The following is a 22,172-nucleotide window of genomic DNA, read 5'->3' on the forward strand; positions in this document are numbered from 1 at the left end:
TAGTGAAGTATTAAAGCAATGTATGCTGCTTTTGATATGTGCTGACTGACACAAAGTGACTTTTAGTCAGCTGACTAAAAGTGTTTTGGAAGCAAACAACTCCCCGCGTCCCCACCCCAATACTACAGAGAGGTCTCATGCAAAACTGTAAATGCTCAGTATTCGTGGACTTTCTGACTTGAAACAGTGCTGTAAATCCTGTAATGGTGATTTAAGTGGAAGAAGATATCCATTCTCAACCTTTAACCTGTTAGTTCTATGGAATAATTTGCCTGTTTTTTCATAGACTTTGATTTCTTCTCTTTCCTCATGTGGTAGGGAGTCTTCAACTTGATATAAGAGAGAGAGATCTAAGTTAAATAGATAAATCAATGTATTTGTTCCAGGTCATTTAAGACAAGTTCTATTTGTGTTTGAATTTGTTGGACTGAAACAGTTGGTTTCCTTTAAAATTTCGTGTCAAAATTCAGGAAATTACTGAATATCTGAAACAAGGTAATACAAATTCCTTCCTCCCTCTGGAATTAGTATTTTGCTCCTTTTTTAGTTGTTAAAACCTTTGAAACTTCTTGAATTTTCTTGATAGGCCACATATTTGCTCTTGAGCTGAATAGAGCAAATCTGTTGATATATAAATCTGTTCCAGCCCTCTGTAGCTACTGTGCGCTCCATCACATGACAATCCATGTTCTTCTTCTTCACAAGAAGATTGTAGGGCAGAATATCTCCAGGGAGTCTATTTAAGAACATACTCTAATGGGGTCTAGCTCCAGAGATGCTGAAAGAGGTGTTTCTTCAGAAAAATAAAGGAGAACAAAACCAAAGCTGCCATCATGTTATTGCAGAAATCCTGTTTGTGTAAATATCATAGGAAATATTAGCCATCATATAAGAAAAATTACACAGAAGACAACACAGAGAAGACAAGAATGATTGGTTAGAAGTGCAATATAGCTTCCGTTGAGTTGAAGGTAATAGATTAGATCTTTTTTTAGTTAGAAAATCTGAGATTTTTTTTTTCACTGTAATGTAGAAAGACCTCAGGTGGAAAAAAAAAAAAACAAACCAGCAAACCCAAACCAAACCAACAAAACCTTTCATTTGAGTATCTCAAAGTGAAAATGAAGGGAAGCTAAAATCCAGTGCTTTCAGCTTTCAAATAAGACGAGAATTTCAGTGCATGACATATTTAAACTTGAGAAAGAGATGAAGGTGAACTTATCTTTTTGTGTTAAGTTTTAGTTCATTTATAGAAAGCTTTCTTCTCCTAGCTATAATGCTGTGGATGACTTTGAAATGGGATATCATTGTGTTTCGTCCCTGTGTGAAATCAGCTGTAGCAATATGTGTAACTCAAAAATGAAACATTTTCAGGGATTCTTCCCTGGGGATTATATTGTTAGTTATTAAAAGCTATTGTAAATTCTTTATAACTCTCCCTAAAGAAAAACTTAGTAAACCGAATCTCTAGTATTCATCATTAAAATTTGTGTCCTAGAAATACTACTACCCTTTTCTGATTAGCTAGTTTTTTTTTTTCTTTTTCTATTGCAAATATAAAAATTGTCAGCTATGTAATTTGAGGAATTGTATGTCACAGTAGATGAGTTAGTTTAATTAAAGCTACTCCACCAAGCCATCTTACTGATTGTTATCATCTTCCAGACAGCGTGCATACATTTGAATTTTATACTACTTGAGTTCTTTGTGGTGTTTTTGAAAAATGATTGACTAAGCTGTTGATTTAAATGTCTTTTTTTTTTTTTTTCCCTGAGTAGTCTAGGTTGTGGTGCTTTGTAGGGAGTGTATTAGTAACATTCAGACTTAGCACCTGAAGATGAGATTATGTGTATATACAGGTACATCGTAAGCTTTAGGAGCTATGGTGCATTTTTTTTGTCCAGATTTTTATTAATGTATTGCAAAGATACCTCAATTTCTGAACTGAAGTGTTGCTACTGTTGATAGCACACATAAGTGTATGGTGCTGAAGATGAATGACTCTGTGATCACTTACTGTCTTTCATTTGGGAATGAGGAATTTGGACAAACGAAATACAGACTGTTTCACCTGACAATTGGTATAGGCTTCATACTCTTTCCAGATAGGCATTTTTTTTTTTGGCAACGTAATTGTAATATATTATGTAGGCATGACCACAGTACTAGCTGAGATAGAATTCTGTCTGTGTGCAATATTTGGCTTTGGTTTTGCAAGTATGAGCAAGATATGACTGGGAGAAGACTATTTATTTGTTTTTATATAGCAAGACATGGTTCTTTATTGCAGGATAAGGTATATCAGAGTCCCATTTTCTGTCTAACTATATGCCCACCCCCAGTGGGAAAGGCTACAGATCTGCTCTGTTCTTAAAAGTAGAATAATTATGAAATTCTGTACTTTAACTAAGCTCTACATCTGCTCTCTGTGTATATCAGCTGCTGATCACACTGCAGATCTGACTGCCTCGGGCCTTTCCATTTCCTCTCTTTAAGTACTTTTGGCTAATAATTAGGGGCTAACAGAATTATTTAAAATAGGCCTTATACAATACTTTAACAGCTTAAAAAAAAAAAAAAAAGAAGAAAAAAGTGAGACTTGGAAAACAGTATTCAGCTTTCCTAAGAGGAAATCCTAATTCAAGCTGAAAGACCAAATTCCAGCTCTTATCGTAGATACATTACACCTATGTGTTCTAGTCTGGATTATTTTATTTATATGAGGTCTTTGCCAGCATAGCAAGGAACACAGAAGTATCAGTAAGAAATAAAATCATCTCAGTGAAGCTGTATTAGTGTTCACAGGAAAATGTACATTTGCTAGGAATGTTGGAGTTATGTTTTGCTGTTGCACAGAAGGGGTATAATTGTCCAAAGTAATTGGGTTAACTTTTTTTTTACGAAAAGAATGCTTTCACTGAGTGAAAATGTATCTATCTAGTCTGACTTGAAGTATTTTTTTAGATGTGTAAAATCATTACAAAATGTTCTTCATTTTGTTCCTTTGAATGTGCCCTTTAAAGATTCTTGATAGTGCAAAGTATATTTGGAATCAATCCCTAAAACTACAAGATGTCTTTTTTTTTTGTTTTAAAAGTTGCAAAAGTAATTGTCAGTGTGTTACATTGTATTTTGTTTCAGACAGTGACTTTTTAATTGAAGTCCCACCATACCAGATAATGCAGATGGTTTAGTTCAAATATCGGTATTGTGAAGCAAGTTTAACGGCATGTTGTATTTGGAACAACTTGTTACGTGTTCTGGTGTACAATCTTATCTACTACTTCACTTGCCATCTTAAGATAAAAAATATTTTCTTTGCATTCAACCATTTTTGTTACTGCTATGTTATTTTCTTAAGGTCTTCTAACTTCAAACTATACCCAAACTTACCCATTTAGGGAAGGGGTCGTATTTTGCGACTGCCTGTGATAGCAGGGAACTGAACTGGACTTGTGCAGGTGTTGTCCCATCCAGTCCTCTGTTTCGGAATACAGCTGCTTAAACATCTTATTAAATCAGTTTTTATGAATTGTCAGTGGCTTATAAAGTGACTGGTTAGAAGTCCCAATGACTTTCACAAGTGAGTAAATTTTTGAAACTGTAATGTGTGTTTACTCTTTTCTTGTATATTCAACCTGTATTTATCAAAATGGAAAGGTGTGTGTCGAGCAGCAGCTCTCCTTACTCATGGGGTTTCGTCTGAGGAGAAAATAGGCTCACACAGACATACGATAGTTGTACAAATTACTGCATGTGATTGTTACTTGTTGGAGAGGGAAGAACAGTTTGTTGTCTTTCTCACGTATTTCCTATCTCCCCTCCTCTCTCTTGGATGATTTATTATAGACTAATGGAAATAGGATATTACTTACAAGTTCCAGTTGAACAGTATGTCATATGACCATGCAGATAAATAGTGGCATTCTTTTCACTATGCCTTATTAATAAATGAGGGTTTGAATGTTTAGTTAATTGACCGTCAGAGCTGTGACATTGTGTAATCTCCCTGTTTTGAGTATAGCAATTTGCAGATGACTGTATATCTGTTGCCTTGAAAAGCTCCAAAGATGCCTCCTTATACGTGAGAAATTGTTGTCAAGTGGCACAGAGCATTTTGGAGTCTGCCCTGGCATGAAAGCAGTGGCATGATTCAGTGTACGGATAATGTGAAGCTGGTACGTGCAGCTCGTTTCCATGCGGAGTTTTAAAACCTAAACCCATAGATATTTGACTTTTAAAACAAAATTTATTGAAACTTCTGTAGTTCAACTGCTCTCCCATCCCCCTGGAAGACAAACTAGTCCCATGGTACAAGGGGCCCTGTGTGGTCCATCAATTCCAGTTGTAAGTCTAGACAGCCTTTGCCCGCCGGCCAGGTTTCCCAGTCCTGTCTGTGGTACCATGGGTGGCAGCAGAGCACGTGTTTGTGTTCCAGCCAAGTTGTGTTCAACCACGGTCTGCAAATGGGGTTGGGAGTAGGGCAAGGGATGGGGCCAACACAGGGGGAAGGAGGAGTCTAAGAATAGTAAGGAGTCAGGGAAAAAGGCTGGGAAGCCTGCATGGATGAACAAGGAGTTCCTAATAAGTCTCAAACGTAAAAAGGAAGTATACAGAAGGTGGAAGTGGGGACAAGTAACTGGGAAGGAATACGGAGACTCCTTCCAAGCATGCAGAGGTGCGGTTAGGAAAGCCAAAGCCCTACTGGAATTGAATCTTTTGAGGGGTGTCAAAGGCAACAAGAAGGACTTTAATGCAATAAATGCATATTTTCTTTAATACATGAAAAATAATTAACTTTAAAATATGGGAGAGTTGGGCTTCTTTGAGTTAGATCCCGTGACTTTGTAGGCCGTTTTGCTTGCTTTCTGTCTCTGCGCCTTGGCCTGACACCTTGCTTGCTTCTGGAATCCAGTTTCCTGTTTCTGTGGGTTGCCTTCTATGTTCCCTTTCCCCATGCTGTCCACAACTTTTCCCTTATGTGGTGCCTGTCTTTGGCACTTTTGGTCTGTACGGATGCTTACTCACTAGCTTTTTTTTTTTTTTTCCTGAGGATCCTTCTGTCCTGTTCTCCCTCATCCTCAGACAAATTTGATGTTGACAGAATAAGGACAAGAAATGTAAATGTTTTGAATGTATTTCCTCATCGTTTCAACTGGAAGCTTTTTTTCTTGTTTTCTTCGGACCCCCAAGCTTGAGGCACTTGAGAAGGAAATTTTGGGCTAGAGAGTGGAAGTCTTTTTTTTCAGGAGAAGTGAAATGTTCTATCTGCTTAAAAATGAAGCTGAGAAACGGAGTAGTCTGGAATATGCCCCTGTGACTAAGGTTGGGAAATAGATGAGGGGAAAAAATAATAAGTACTACTTAATTTTGGGAGCATCTTATAGAATTTGCTCATGCCATTCAAGTGTTATCGTCACTGGAGCCACTGGTGCTAGATTCAGCTGTGAGCCTTGAGTTGAGAAGTATTTAAGCATGTTTTTAAATCTTGGTGACTGTGGTGGGACTTGAGCAAACGTGTGGAGTTTAAGCATGCTGTGCTTTCTTCAAAGTAAGACTCTATGAGGGAGCCTGTTTCTGATGGTCTTGTGATGTGGAGTAGTGGAGCTGCCTGGGTCGTGAGTCGGAACTGTATTTCGCCTGCTAGTTCCACTGCACCCCCTTGTTACGTAAAAAATAAAAATATTTCTGGATATTCAAGATGTCATCTCAGTTGAGCTGCGTTCTTTCTCTCCTGAAGGTTTCCCTTATGTATATGTTACTGTTCCCTGTCCCAGCACAGTCTGGCTGGCGCTGCCCCAACCCCGGGAGGGTTCTGGGGAGCCAGGAGCCATCTGAAGCACAGGCCAGCAGGGGCTGCTGTAGGAGAAGGAGATGGAGAAGATGCCTCCCGTTTGGAGAAGCCCTCCTTTGAGGGTTTGTTCCTGCTGCCGTCTCTTCCCTCCTACCACACCCAAGCTTGCTTGGGCTCGGCGGTGGCTTCCCAGCACTGAGTAGGTGTCTGTCGCTTACTCACAGATTTGCATATTTTGTGTGTTCATAAATTAAATACTATGTTTCATCCTTACAATGCTAGAATTAACTTCATAATTCACATGTTGGCTCAATAATTTTTTAATGCTTTTTCATATTTACTATTTCTGTAAAAGCGAACAGTGGCATTTGTAGTGCCTATTTCCAGATGCCCTTAGATCATGGCTTTAATATCATTTGTCACTCAAGAACTTGCTGGTTTCCTTCAGTTCTGGGACGTAATTGAATTGGGGATGATTAGTTGCATCCTTTCGATTGAATGTTGAGTTTTTTTCCTTAATTCCTATGAAATCACCATTAGCTATTTTGGCTGCAGTTCTGTATTGGGTTGAGGCAGTGCTATATTGTAAATCAATGTCTTTTCAAAAAGACTGCTGTAAATTGCCTAGATAGCATATGCATGGTTACTTTGGCTGCAATGCTGCTGCAGAGCCTGGATATTCTGCCTTTCTGGGAACTCCACAGGCAAGTCCATCATATATTTAAAAAAAAAAAATCTTTTTAGAAAGAGAATGTATTGCTGGTGAAATTTAGACAGAAAAATATTATACCCTTGGTGCTCATCTGTACCTTTTATATTTTGCTCCACTGGGATTACCCTGTCTTGAGGGATTTCTTTGTTTTCTGCTTTAGATTTCCCCCTTTCTTAGCTGTAGTACAGCCGTACCATTTCAGCTTGCTAGTGCAGAAAGATGTTGTGAATTCAGTTGCTGAATGAGCCCAGCCTGACTGCAAACACTAACATTGCTAGAGAGATGCCAAAGAGTTGCAGGGGAATCTAACCTGATCTGGGCAACAGCGAAACGGTAAGATGGGGCTGCTTTAAATCTCTGGGATTAATTAAGTGGCTGGGGTTTCCTGTTTCAACCTGAAGCCTGGTTATCACATGCTTCCAACTTGAGCAGGATTCATTCTGTGCATGTCAGGGTGGGTTTTCTCGGGAATGCTTAAAATCCAGGCAGAGGGAGGCGGTGGGAGGCTGGGGACACCACATGAGACCTCTCAGCAGCCACCCTGGTGAGACTCCCCGGCAGCACTGCCTGCGGTTTGTAAATATCAGGGAAAAGGTAGGGAAAGCCTCAGAAGCGATGCATTTCTCGGTACAGCTTTGTATTTCTCTCTCTGGCAGCTTTATTTATTATTATATTAAGTGGATAGTATGGGCAATTTTTTTCCGATATATGCTTGGCTGAACGCCCTCTGGGATGAGTGAGTGAAGGACGTGATCAGCCACTTTTTCTGCTCTGCTAACAAGTCTGTGCATCTTGCTAGATCTGAATCAATGTCTTTATCAGTTACAGATTTGCTTGGTGGTAGAAGATAAAATTAAAACGATCCTTTATGGATACATGCTATGTCATGAACGTCACGGTGTCTTTGTGCCTTGTTAACCCCTGTGATTATTTTATTTCTCTTGCATGCTGTCTTTATTTAATAAAACAAAACCTGAGGTAGTCGTTTTAAGTAGTTATTCTTGAATGCTTATGTAGGAGTGTGTTGGCAGCGGTTTGTATCTTAGTGGAATATTTCAGCGTAGGAAAGCTTAGAGCAGCAGTGTGCTCAGGGAAAGAGAGGAGGAAAAAAGCAGCAGTTATCATTAGTACAAGACAGAAAGATTAAAATGTGACCATTGTATGGCATAATTTGAATTATTTTTGATGACTTAACTGGCAGCTAGTGTATTTCAGTTGTAGATCAAGCCAACAGAAATCCAGTAGAACTGTACAAAAAAAAAAAATTCACCATATGTTTTGTCATTTAAAGGAAACCAAATGTGTTAGCAATGGTAGTGATGAAATATGTTTTTTACTATTAATAGTTAAGGGTAAAAGTAGAGGGTTTTATTCTAGAGGAGCACGTTTATACTTTACACATTATACTTCAAGAAGAGATCAGTTGTGTATCAATGTGAGATCAAATAACTAATTTGACAGGGATTCACGTTTGCTTTTTCTCTACTTGCCAATTAAGGGGATTTTCTTCACAGTTACTGAATATGATTAAAGGGGGAAGACTCGGTCCTATCTCAATTATTTTCTGAAGATTTAATTATTATTTTGCTGGAGTTCCTTATTTTAAAAAAATATTTTCTAAATGTGTGACACTGTACTGCAATGTAAGTGATGTGAAATGTGCTGCTTCACATAGTATACAAACTTAATTTCCATAGTTTTGTCTTAGAAAGTAGAGATCCTTTTTTTTTTGGTCAAGAGTAACTTTGAATGTTTCTATTACAATAATTATTTCAGCTGCAAGCAGTTTTTATGGACGTTTTCCTTCACTTATACTGTCATCCCTGTTAATAGATTGTAAATCTTCAGTGCATTTGCCATTGATAATGCATAGAAGTAATCCAACCGTTTGTATTTGCTCTCATGTTGTACAAGGAATTAAAGTCCAGAAACTCTTAGGCATGTGGGGTTTTTAAAAGCAGATTTTAAATTAGGGTTTTTCTTAGTGGTATTTTTTCATCTGTCTATATGTGTGAAAGTTGTTGCTTCTGCCAGTTTTCTTCCTTCAAGAGTTTTTTCTCCCCAAATGCACAACCATCAGCTGTGTTCGCTGTGTTACTACTGTCTCTCCCATTTTCTGAGCTTAAGAAATCAATAATGTTTTGGACATTTTTTATTGATAAATAATATTCTCTATGGTAGTATTTAGTTAAACACAGATCCTAAATCAACTAGGGGAGTAAAATAATGTATAACGTGGAAAGTGTGGCCAAAAGTTAAGAATGCAGATGGAAAACGTAAGAAATACCTAGTTTAATAGGTGGTTAGTGCTGAGTGCTCCATAAAGATTAGAGTCTTCTCTGTGTGGATCAGTTTGGTAGTGGGGGCTGAGGTCTCTCACGGCAGGAGGTAAGAGCTTACCTGAGGAGTGAATGTTTACCATAGTCTCCTTCATGTGTCTGACTCCAGGTACAGAGAACTTCAAAAAGCTGGAGTTGAGCAGGCTCAAAAATCATCAACATCTCACCACAGCGCAAGGAGGTTAGCCAGCCTTTGAAGTCCTGTAGCAAAAATGGTCACCTAACTATCTCTTTTTAGCTATTTTGCTGTGTAAATCTTTAAACAAAGAAAAAAAAAATCCTTAAAACCAACCACATAGACACAGTTTTTAACATTTTTCCCCTCACACTGTAAGCTCGGGTAGGCTATTTAAAAAGTTGGCCTCTGAGTAGGTACTTGGGCTTGGGCTGGCAGTTGCTGTTCCTGCCAGATACCCCACAGAGAAGAAAACAGATAGTGCCATGAGAAGGGCCTGCCATCAGGCCCCTGTACCAATGTGTCTGGTCGGTCCCAAGGGGTAGCTGGCGTGGGCACTGCGAGAGCAAGTCAGACAGCTCCACAGGGCTCCAGCATACCAGGAGGTAAGAGATTATGTTGTCCTTTGAGGGAAAAGCCCAGCACGGTGCTGGCTACCACCGAGCTTTTACCTCATGGCAGTTTTGGTTCGCTGGTCTGGCCTGACCTTTGTGGTCAGTGGGAGCTTGCTGGGGCAAGAGCTGGTGTGAATGCTTGGCCCGGGTCAGGTGAGGCTTCAGGCTATGGTTTGTGGTGACCTCTCCATAAAGATGAGAGTAGATGTGCCCCTTAAAGCTCACAGGAGCTGCCAGGCAGATCCAGACAGCTTTGTTGGGGTTGTTTCCCTTTGAAGTCCTGGCAAAATATTCCACTCTCAGGTGGTGCTGTATATGGTTTGTAAATTGAGTTTGATAATAGTAGTGTTAAATTTTTTCCTAAATGTTTCTGGTATTGATACAGTGATAATTACAGCTTACAAACTGTGTCGAAATGAAGGAGAGTATCCTGACAAGTATTAATTGAGTCAACAGAGAGACTGTGTGATACCAGTGCTCCAAAGCCTGTTTCTGAATTACAGAAAAATGTAGCTGGAACAGCTTAAATATTATGTTTTCTAAGCTTGAGTTCTCTCAGGTGGGTCCATACTGCTTTCCAACATCTTTGATTAGCTTTTTATTTTGGTACCATGGGAGGCAGGTACATGAATGGAGGCATGGTTAGGCAAGGAACAGACTCTTAAGGACTTTATTTTTTAAAATTCTACTATCAAAACGTTAATGTCAGGACAACTCCCAGCAGCAGCTCCATCAGTCGTGAAGTGCTTCTTCCATGTACATGATGACTTTTGAGTTTTGGTAGAGTTCAGTAAATACTTTTCTGTGTCTATTTTTTTCTTCTGAGATAAGTGTATTGTATATTGATGAAATTATTGATTATATGCATCTCTTCCACATCTGGCATATTTTTCACTGGTATCTTTTGTTCCACTCCCTAATGTAAGTGTAAGTATAGTTCTGGATTTATCAACTTAGCAAAAAACAAATAGTGAAATAGCAATTTAGCACAGTGCTGGATGTTGAATTCATGGGGGAGATTTTGTATTGCAAGATTTTTGAACTAACAGTATAAACAGGTTGTTTTACTTCTGTAAAAGTAACTTTTTATTTTTTTTTTTTAGGATTTTTACTTTAGTAGAGGGTTTTTCCCTCTATTGCTGGTGAACTGAAGCAGTATTATGATGTTGTTCTTTTGTTTATCATATTCCTGGGTTGGATGGGCTTTCTCTGAAGTTCCTGTATCGGTTCTATACTGGCCCGCAGAGGAGATAGGAGCTGCAGCTTCTGATTAAAAAAGATTTGTGATAAACTTCAGCTAGATATTATATAAATGTAAAGTAATCTAAGCTAGTAGCAAACATCATATCAGCAAGCTTTTGATGCAGTCTGTGTCTTTCTATCCTGGAAATTGTATAGAATTCGTGTTAGTTGTATTTCAGTTTTGCTGTGTAGGATATTTATAATTTAATATTAAATTGCCTGCTTACCCTGAAGAGGAAAATACCAAATGTTGCCAAGTGAGCAGTGAGGAAATAAAACCACTAGAAAAAAGCATAATGCCCGTTTATGTATTGTGAAAGCTCAGCTTCATTTATTTCATTTCTGATGCTATTCAGTCTACAGGCTTAGTATGTTTGACTGTGTCCTCTCTCAGTTTATTAAATCTTTGTGTAAGTGCAAAGAAAATTTATTTAAACCTGTAGAGAATATGTGTGAAATATGCTTGCTGAGACGTCCCTGTAAATAGTGTCTTTTTAAATGAACAAATGGGTTCCATTGATGAACAATGGCTATAAAAAAATGTTATTTTAATGTCATGCAGAAGAGTTGTCTTGGGAAGTTCTACAGTTTGATGATGGGGATGATTGATTTTGGTGCTGCCTGGGAAAGTGATGGAATCTCCACCCATAACTTTCAAGTTGGCAAGGAATTCCCTGTATTTGGCAAAGTAGTCCAGACACATGAAATTATATAATTATAAAGTGTGATTACACTGCTGGTTGGCAACTGTTCAGGAAAAGCCATGCAAAATATCTGCAGTCTCAGTTTTGTGAAATATTTTAATGAGAAACTTAATACACTGTAAGGATGGAGGGCTTCTCACTGATACTCCAACTCTAAAGATAGATGTCATTTTTGACCAATTTAATTCTTGGGATTTGATGTTTGTTGAAAGTGATTCAAGAAGAACTCACAGCTTTGGATGTGCAAATTGCCACCAACTGCAGAAGGCTTGGCTGTTTTTTACTTTAGAATTGATTGGAGCACAGTCATGAGTCTACTGCAGAACGTGTTTTTGCTTGAACACATCAAAGCAGCAGCAGTGATTTTCCCTTCTCTGTTGAAATACCTACTTTTTTGAAAATTGAGCATTATCTCTAAGCTGTTAGAGGATACTTAGAAAATTACAGTTGTCCTTATGATGAGCTCTTCTCACTGTCGGTTTGAAACCTCTCAATTTTAAGTTTTATGGGTCTTTGCAAGAAAAGATATACTGGAGTGTTCTTCATATTCTGGATAACTTTAGATGCTATAATTTTGATTATTTGCCCCAACAAAATTTGGATTTGTGGGACATGGTATGTTTGTAGAGGTTCTACCATTTTTTTCTAGCGTAGCACATTATGTGCTGAGAAGCAAGTTTCATTATGGTTCCTTACACTCTTTTGCTTTGAAATTTATTGTGTTACTGCAAGTTTGACCAACCTGCAGTAGCTGTTAGAAAATTCCTTTAAGACTTTTCATTCAAGTTTTATAGAATTCTGTAACCAGGTCATTTATCTGAGGGAAAAAAAAAAGTAAAAACAAACAAGTAAAAAAAAAAAAAAGTCCTCAGATGTGTATGAGATCCAAACACAGATGAGGATTCTCTTCATTTAATTGTTTGTGAAGCTGGACTTGTCGTCCTCATCTGAACTCTCAAACTTCCACAAAAGAAAACAATGCCCGAAAGGTTGTGGTTTGCTGTTACTAAGATTTCTGGGAGACTGAGTTGGAATATAGGTTATTCAAATCTCTGAAGAGTACTCGCACAAGAGAATAATGACAAAGCTGAAGCTCTTTTTCTGTCTATATCTTTATCCTGTGCTGATTTGATAGAGGATACCTTGTCAAATTCAGTGGTTTGGAAGATAATATGTAAGGGAGCAGATCTAGAATTGCTCAGAGAGCTTGTCTTTCCTTGAGACATTGATCTGCCTCGGAAACTGCATTTCTCAAGCTGTAGGGTTGTTGACCTCACGGATGAAGCACCTAAGAGCAGTAGAGGTTTCTTTCTTGGTGCTAGAGTGCAGCTTTGAAATGCATTAGCAGAATGAAATAAAGAACTCTTATTACCTATTTTTTTTTTCCTCTAGCTTTTGCTGAAAGTAGTAAAAAGGAATCTTGGAAGATCTGGAAGGAAAGGAAAGAAGAAAAAAATACAGAAAAGAGGGAAGGGACTGAAGGAAGTAACTTTCTGTGGTTTTTTGAATGAAGGAGTTGGTCTGAATGAAGGAAGAAGAGCCAAAATAATTTACCATTATAGTCTTTTTAAGCATCTGCTGAAGCTAATGTGAGACTTTCATTGATTTATAAAGGACAGTACAACATGCTGCTTCAGTGCAATGAAGGCTGTTGCCATACCTGACAGAAGAGGGTTGTAAAGCCTTTCCACCTGCAGGTGCATATATTTTGCACAGATGATTGTGTAACCTGTCCCCTTCTTCTTTTCTTTTTATAAGAAAAGTGCTCCTTAGCATATATGTGAAGGTCAGACCTGAGTTCTTAAACTATCTTTGTCTGACTTTTCAGTCTGAAATAAACTCTCTGGTTCATTGTAATTATAAATTAAGTTTTTATCTCATCATATCTCATTGCTTTCATCTGACTTCAGGCTCACCAGATAAAATAATTTAATTGACTTCTTAGTTGACTACTTGGGCTTAAGTCTTATACTATGACTTGCATGGCCAGATCTGACCAATAGCAAGTATTTTTGTTGCAGTCACTGCTTGTAGGAGAACAATTCTTGTTTTAATTTGCATTAGAAGTACTTGATGATAGCTGTGAAAGAATCAAGAGACTTGCTAGGGATAAGCAAAGGAGTGTAAAGGAACCAGGTAGAAATTTTCAAGGCATGGAGTTGTTAACCATTTATTTTCTTAAAAGCCTTACCAACAGGCTCAAAATTTAGCAAGAACAGGCATTTTGCTGTCAAGTCCGTCAAGATTTCTCACACTTGAACGTCGCAGTGGGAAGACTTACTGCATTTATGGATATGCCTTTGATAACTTCATGATCGGGGGTGGAGGGAAGTGTTGGATGATAGAATAAAATTATAAACCTGTAAACTCAGAAAGACTTAATAGAATGTTCGTACAAAACTACTGATAATGTGCTTATGGAAAGAAAACTGTATAAACTTTCACTGGCACATTTAGCCATCTGTTGGAGCAGGAGGCTGGTATGGGAAAAGGATTGAAAATATTTTTTTAATCTTTATTTTTAAATGCTGTTCATATGGTTACAGAGGAGGATAGACAACAGATAGAAATGCATAACTAAGTAAAAGAGTATAGAAACCACCTGTCACAGTTTCATGAGAGAGTGTTCATGTTCAGACACTTTCTCAGCCAGTCTGCTGGTGACCAAGGAGTTGTCGGCTCGTGCCCAGTGCTGGAAGCCACCTGTCCTATGTCAACATCTCTGCTGATCCACTCCTGTGTCCTCCTGGTTAGTTCATTGGAGGAACGATCCTCCTGCGTTTGGATGCAGCAAGTCTTGAACCAGGTTAATGGAAGCAGCAGACTGGTTGTAATTGCAGGAAAAGCTTGAATGCTGTGTTATGTGCCGCTTTGTGGCAAACCTGAGCATCGCGCAAGTGAAAGGAAGATTTTATTTGCTAGGCTTCAGTACTAACACAGTTATTGTATTTTGGGACATAAGTACAGAAATAGAGCAAAACCCGCCTTTAGATCAGCTCCGTTGAGTTTCTGTCTCTTTTCATGTTCGTTACAGGCTGTCAGGACTTCTGCACGACCTTTAGCTGAGACCCTGTCCTTAGGTGACTCCTCCTGATGATTGTTGTTGCAGAACAGGATTATGTTTTGAGGACATATGTAGGCTTTTATAAGTCTAATCTTCAAAATCAGAACTTTTTTTTCCCTGCAAGGAGAGGAACATCAGCTTTAATGGACTGAAAACTCACTTTTCTGAAGTTAAACTGTGCTATGAACAGAAAAAAAAATAATCTTAGAAGTGCTTAGCTGCACCTTGCTATCTCCAAGGGACATACAATCATGTGCAGTAATTCCTGACTCCTAGGATTGTGCTTGATTCAGTAATTATGCTAATTTTTGTGTGTTAATTTAGGAGAATAAATATGTGCTATATTGCAGGTTTGGTGGGGAGGAGGAGAGAAAAGAGTTGTATAAGCACTACCCATCATAACTTCCAGCATAATACTTTATTTTTCCTTGATTCAGGTGCTTGAACTTCTTTTCAGATTTGTATGATCTTGGGATTCCTACTTCAGGTCTGATCAGTTGGCCTTTCTGTAAGAGTGACTTGTTTCTCACTTGGCAATTCAGCACAGACATTTAATCTGCTCATTGAGTTCAGTGTTTCAGACAAACACAGAGAATTAATGTCAGAGCTTCCAGTTAAAAAATTCTTCCATCTGGCACTTCAGTGACCTTTTTCTATTTGCCTTCTCCCATATGCCAAAGACAGTTGGTTTAACATCAGCGTCGACTTTAGAAATAAAACAACCATTTTTGGAGAGTGCCTTTGAGATGGGCTGCAGGAGATGTGTAAGTTTGTGCTAGGTACAGCGAGGAGCATACTGTATCCCCAGATACCATTTTCAGTCTCTGAGATCTGTTTTCAGTTGCATTTGCTTGTTTGTAGGTAGCATTGCTAACAATCTCTGTATCCAAATAAAGTTAAACAAATATTACCCAAAAATATGAATTACGGTTCTGGGACACAGCTGAGCCTGTTACTTCTGGAGGTTGTCAGAGAGAAATGGCAGACCATCAGGACAGGACAAAAAAATGTTTTATTTTACAATAATTTTTTCCTCACATCTTCCTTCCTCCTTCCTTCCATTACTCGATTTCTTGTCCTTGATTTCCTGCCCCCACCTTTACTTTTCTGTGTTACTCAAGTTCTCTTGCTGCTCTTTTTAGCTGTGCTCATCGAATGTTAAAACCAAAGAGCTGATGCCGGCAATTACAGTGGAGGGTGAGTGTTGAAGGACCTCTTTTAAATTTGGGCCTGATTCCACTGGTAGTTCCAGTATGAACTCGCTGGTGATGTCGCACGGCATTACGTGCTCTACTTCCCCCTTCACAATTTTATTCGCTCCCTTGTCTCATCGCTTGTTCTTCCTTGAGCTTTTCCCATATTGTAGCTTTCTCAGCAACTGAACTCTGTTCTCGACCTGTTTGAGTTTCTGCTTGTGGGTGCACCAGTCTTTCGCTGACCCTCTCTTCTTAGGGGAGATGGAGATGCTACTAGAAGGAGCAGATGAGACCTGCGGTTATAACAAGAAAGAGCCACCCTCCTGCTTTGTTCTCCAAAGAGAATGATTCTCCTAAGAGTTGCATTTTTATTTTAAACAAAGCTGCTTATAATACTCCAGAACATTCCCAAATTGTGTTTTGTAAGTAGGAAATGTCAAGTTCCAGTGCTGCCAGAATCTGCCTATGACTTGTGTAGTTCTCAATTGCCATGGTACCAAGGCAGGATAGAAAAGAACATGCTTATAAAAGATAATGAGAACATGTAACTAGATAGGATTTTTTTCAGTGAAAACTGATGCTGGCCTTATGCTCTCAGTAGTTCAACTGTTAGGTTAGTAGTCACTTGGCTATTTATGATTTTTTCTTTATACATCTGCCAACTAAATGCAAGTGCTACGTCTTATTCTCTGTAATAATGAGATTGTTGTGCTACCATCCAGAGGATTTTGGCTCTACAAATTACAATCTGTATCTTCATATCATTTCACTTAAAAAAAGCCCAAGTGCTTTACAAAATTAATTAGTGCTCCCAATCTCTGCTTGTGATAGGAGCAGAATTGTTATTATGAACAGAAGAATGGACTTGTGGAGAGGCTGAGTGACTTCATTGCCTCAGGTCACTCAGTAATTTATTTATTTTTGCTCAGTGGGTGCTAGATCTTGGGTTTCCCTATACCAGATCCTTTCATGGTATAGGGAATGATACAAATTGGAGAAATTGAGATGTTGTGTTCTGATTTTTCAGAAAGAATTTGGGATATTTGCTCTGGTATTTACTCAACTGACCACTTTTTATGAGGATGTATGCAGTGGTAAAGACCAATAGAGAACAGTAGATGGATGGCAATTTTAAAATATTTTACGTGAGTCCATAGGTACTGGATGACACAAGTAAACATTTGTAGGATGTCAAATGTAGGAATTAAAAGACAGATATAATGCATTTTCCCAAAAGACGTGATGGGCTTCACAGTAGTGTGTCTTTACACTATAGAAATATTCTTAGGGTTTTTTTGTTCTGTGTGGTAGGATGTCTGGTCTGTCATGCCAAAGTTTATTGTTCTTTTTTATTGAGGATATCTTTATTCACGTGAATAAATTCCACTGATATAGGACAGCCTGTCTTTTACTGAGTACCCTAACAGGTGATTAACTCGGGGGACATTCATGACTGGTTTTAAAATTCATAAACCATAAGGACTGTAAATTACTTAAATGTTTTAACTGACCACTCTCACTCTTTAAATGCTATATTACTTTAAACAGTAAAGGAATTAATCCAGTAACGTTTAATTCAAAGAATCCTGTTTGTTTGGGACCTCTTAATTTTGCTGACAGTGAAGTGAAAAAAATCTTCCACTGAAACTTTATCAAAATAACTAAATCTGATAAACCTTTTTTTTTTTTTACATTAATCCCACATGCAAAGTGTTGCTTGAAATGATATAAGTTGATTCAGAGACATCCTTATTTAGAAATTATTCCATGAATGGTTATACTGATTTTTTTTTTCTTTTTAATTTAATGGGGCTTGTTATGGAGTTTATGCATGGAGCAGAAATATACTTCTTGTGATTTCACTCTCTTAACCTCAGCAGTAGTCTTTACAGGAAAAATGTGGCTATTTGCTGACGTTATGTCTCGAGATATGAAAAATACTCTGATGTTAGGACTGTAAGAAACTGTAGCCCAGGGATCCTTACTGATGTGGTGATAACTAAGCATGTTTATCCTAGGGCACCCTCAGGATCTCCTCACATTGGTTGTGAGACTGAGTAGGATGAGAAGGGAAGAAAGGGCTGTCCAAGCTGCTTTTTTATCTGTCATGTGTTGTCTTCTGATTTGTGAAATGCTTTGTGTTATGCTTTTTTTGTGGTTCTAAGATTAGGAATTTTGAAGTGCCCTTTCTTTAATGTTCTATGTACGTGCTAATGGCTCTTTCTACTGTAAATAAATAAAAACACACAGAGAAACACTAAAATAACTTTTAATACCAAACTGCCCTAACTTTTGTGGAGCTGCTTTTTATTTTGCTTTAGATTGCCAGAATCTGTGATAGCTCAAGTAATATTGGAATTGATGTGAATATTCTGATTTTCTAGATAAACCCTCCTTTTCCTATTTCTTTCAAAAATAGAGAAGAGCTCTTGAGGTAACTGCAAAGTGGCTGTTTGTGCTGTAGGTTTTAAGCGGCAAAATGACTTCTGTTTCATCATCTCTCTTTTTTTTTTTTTTGTCTTACCTTTTTAGTTGAGACTGAAAAGTAATTACGGACACATTTAAAAAGTGAGTTTATTTCAGTCATCAGAATGCGGAGAATGTATGAGGTACCAGTGGCTGCTCTGGCGACTACTTGGCGTACTGGCGTACTGTTTGGAGTGCGAAACAATGTGGGGAAATATAATTGTGTATTTAACAGTAATGATCCTTATGTGAGAAATGTAACAGGCAGGATGTTCTTGGAGAGGTGCTTCTGTTGGACCACAATTGGGCTGACAGGCATCTTTTCTCCAAGCCCAGGGTCAGGGACTTTCAACTACTAATCCTGTTACCTCACTGGACAGGAACAGTCATTGCTATTTTCAGATTAAATCCTTTCCCACAAAGACACCAAGTCCCCGGACAGTTTACGAGTGCCGCTTTGGACGTGCTTTTCCAAACAGTAACTTCAGACACAAAAACTGAGTTTCTGTAGGACCACTCTGTTATCTGTGAGGAAAAGCAATACTCTTTCCAAAGGGAGATTGAGTGTGGGAGTCTGGTTTAGGTTTTCCAAGCCTTTCAGGGTGTGATGGATGAAACCCCTTGCCAGCACTGGTGGGAGAAATGCTCCAGTTGCAGAGGAGCGCGGGGAGCAGCCTCTGCGTTTGCACTTCTCTGCGGTCTTCAGTCTTTTCCACTGGTGACACTGGTGTCCAGCCTGTGCATCCACTGAGGTGTTTGACTTCTGAGTGGGGGTCTGGTTTGCATACATCTTGGTTTTAGTCATTTGCAAATTTTAAGCTGGCTATTAGAAGATGATTGTGGGGATTTTTATCCTACCCCAGGCTCAGTCAGGTGACCTGAAGATTAAAATATCTCCCTTATATCTAATGCCAAGCTATTACTGCTTTCAGGAGAGACGATCAATAGTAACAGATGTCTTACTTTTTTATTTTTTAATGCACTGCTTACTTGGCCCACATTAGAGATAGACGTTTCATTTTCCACTGGAAAATGAAACTAGAAGCAGCACTTATGGTATTATTATGTATAGTACGTTTGTAGCTGCAGATTCCAAATGTTTTAACTGACTACAGGTGGCCTTTGGTAGTTCGAAAGGAAGACAAGGACAGCTTACCTCCCTGTCTCCTGCCCCTGTTTTCTAGATCATAGGGTTTCATAGGCTGAGAAAGACTTAGTTATTTGCATCTATTTTAATAGTAATTTCAGTTTATGTTATGTTAGAACATCTTTGTTTGTAGCAAGCATCGCAAGAACATGTATCAGGAGAGGAGAGTGGGAAGTACGTGGGTGCATGTCTGTGCCTATAAGTTGTTTTAGGGAAAAGAAGCCAATTAATTTTACAAGAAGACTAATTAAAAATTCTTTGTGCAGCAGCTCTTTATCTTTTATCTCTGAAATTGTATATCTTTTCTCTCTGAAGTAATAGACCAAAATTACATAATTGCCTTAATTTTGGCCTGAGAGGGAATTGTCATTTGGAACGAAGGGGAGCTGTTCCTTTTCTCAGTTAAAACTTGTTTTAAGTTTTAGTCTTGGAGAAACCACTTTAATGAGAAGAAATATGAACCCTTATAAAGCCTGGTTTGTAATGCTAGTAATGTCCTTCATTAGAGTTGACCCGGTGTATGATCGTTGGCCAGATGGCACTGAGCGGGAAATGTACTTTAAATTTTTAATGTACAAAAAAAATCTTTGATCTGTTGTTACAGTGGACCATCAAAATGGCAAAACATAAAAACCACAAGGTATAGTCACCCAGTGTTTCTATAAACAATTGAAATATGTTTGATTTCAAGGCACATAATTCCTCTGGGGAAATGGCAAAGAATAATTTATTGGGGAAGTTTGTATTGGAGACACTTTGGGTTATGGGGGAAGAGTCCAGATTAAATGGTAATGGTAAATATTTCTTTTTGGTGAATGGTAAATATTTTCTATGTTTTTCGTGTTAACTGTTTTATGACAGCAAGTTTTCAAAAATGCTTAGATTGTAGGTACTTAAATGAAACATTAAGTTTCTTTAATCATATGCATGTGAACAGTATGACTGGCAGCAAATTAACACTATCTATCCTGAAATGCTTACAAATATCATGGAAAAAGTACGTTGTAGATTCTTTTGATTTACTTTATGATTTAAGATCTTGGATCTACTTCCATCACATGTCATAACTTTTCCCTGTAGCCTGAAAGCTAAAATTGTTTTTCTCCCCAAGTAAAAGTCGAGTCTCTTATGGGTGAAAACAGGAGCTGAGACCTCAAATACAACCCCCTACCAACTGTGTGATTTTAAAGAAAGTGTTATCCATTGGAATAGATTAAAATTAAAAACATAAAGGTACATGACTGGAGTATCTAAACTTACTGTTCTGCTCATTTAGTTCTTTTGAACTAGCAATAGCAGACTTTGGTAGCTCAAGCGGCAAGTTGCAGTCTTCGAGGGCTGACAGAGTCATACTTCACAGTAACAAAGAACTGAACGTCTGTGCTTTAGTGTGCCATGAAGCTGCAGTCTTACGTTTCAGTGCCTGGGAATTGATTTACTGATTTGATTTTCTGAGACATATGGTGATAATAATAATAACACTGTGTAAGCATTATTTAAAATTACAATAATATAGTGGTGGTGGATCTTTGGCAGGCCAGCACCTAAGTGCACACGCAAACTATCATCATTTATTTAAGTTTAGTCTCATCCAATTTTAAACAAATGGAAATCAATACTGCTTGCGGATATTGGTGGCTAGATTGCAGGAAGAAGTGAAGTGGCATTGTTGCTGAGAACACATTGTACAAGAAAACACAAATGTATGAATTTTATATATGTTCCTCTTTTATCTTTCTTTTTCGGGATCTTTTAGTACACTGTACAAAGATAGGCTTTTTGCTCTTATGACTGTGGTGTGTATCCCCTATGTAAAATGCATGTGTTGTTTGCAATTTTAATGCAGAAATAGAAAATTGATGCTTATGAGTTCCAGTACCTTTTTTGATGCTGGCTGAGGTATGGATTGATATGAACTTTAAGCCTGTTAGAGTCAATGAATACTGTTTTTTCCTTTCAGATATGTGTCACAAAGATGTCTACACGGAACTGCCAGGGAATGGATTCAGTGATCAAACCTCTGGATACAATTCCTGAGGATAAGAAAGTCCGAGTTCAGAGGACGCAGAGTAGTTTTGATCCATTTGAGAAGCCAGCTAACCAAGTGAAGAGGGTTCATTCGGAGAACAACGCTTGCATTAACTTCAAAACTTCATCTGCAGGGAAGGAATCACCTAAAGTCAGGCGGCACTCCAGCCCCAGCTCTGTAAGTGCACAGTCCCGACACCTGCCTGCATACCAAATGGTGGAATTAATAATACCAGATAAATACTTTCTTGCTTAAGAAGGAATTTAACACTCATAAACAAAACAAAAAGCTGATGGCTACTAGTAAAGATGTTTCCTGTATGTATTTGTAGTGTTATGTGTAAAATAGAATAAGAAAATAGAACTTGAAAAAGAATGTATTTTGAAATTTCTTTCAGATATTAGTTAGGGTGTCTTACAAGATTTCTAAGCATTTTCCTCTCCTGATCCTGGCATGGCATTTCAGCTGCTATAATGTTTATGTTGCAAATTTTGCAGAGGGTTGCGTATTTCTGAAGGGGAATTCTTTCCTATGAAGTTTAGGAAACCACATGAATTACCTTTTTGGTTTTTAGATTTAGGTTTTAGAGAAACAAATCAGATTTGACAGATTTTGTTTACATTTTAAATTTCTCTTTTTAAAATCAAGTAGTAAAAATAACATTTATTTTCATGTCAGAAACTCTGTGTGTGAGAGAGAGAAGAGAGACAACAACTGAGAAGGGTTTGGCAATACATCATCATTGTTGATTTATTCTCAACTCTTTTGAAAGAAACTAGATAAATAAAATGTCATTCTTCATGAATAATGCCCAGAACAGACTTCCCCCAGAAGACCCTCAGAATTATTGAAAAACTATTTCTGTTATGCCTTGGCAAGAAAAATCCATAATAATGTGACCTTTGAGTT

At 38.0% G+C, this 22,172-nt stretch overlaps 1 protein-coding gene across 4 annotated transcripts in view; it reads left to right on the plus strand.

Moving 5' to 3' along the window:
* CDK14 (cyclin dependent kinase 14) overlaps positions 1-22,172 on the plus strand; it is a 319,070-nt gene that overhangs the window by 55,143 nt on the left and 241,755 nt on the right. For 2 of the 4 annotated variants that reach the window (XM_086742275.1, XM_086742276.1), the window contains exon 3: positions 21,195-21,440. In XM_086742275.1, the coding sequence (XP_086598401.1) occupies positions 21,195-21,440 (246 nt within the window). Of the gene's footprint in view, positions 1-6,780; positions 6,840-7,056; positions 7,101-21,194; positions 21,441-22,172 lie in introns of those variants that run through there. The other 2 variants (XM_086742277.1, XM_086742278.1) reach the window with 2 other exon arrangements.

The sequence above is a fragment of the Chlamydotis macqueenii genome, chromosome 2 (genome assembly GCF_036417535.1).
Source record: "Chlamydotis macqueenii isolate bChlMac1 chromosome 2, bChlMac1.mat, whole genome shotgun sequence".
NCBI classification, from domain to species: Eukaryota; Metazoa; Chordata; class Aves; order Otidiformes; family Otididae; genus Chlamydotis; species Chlamydotis macqueenii.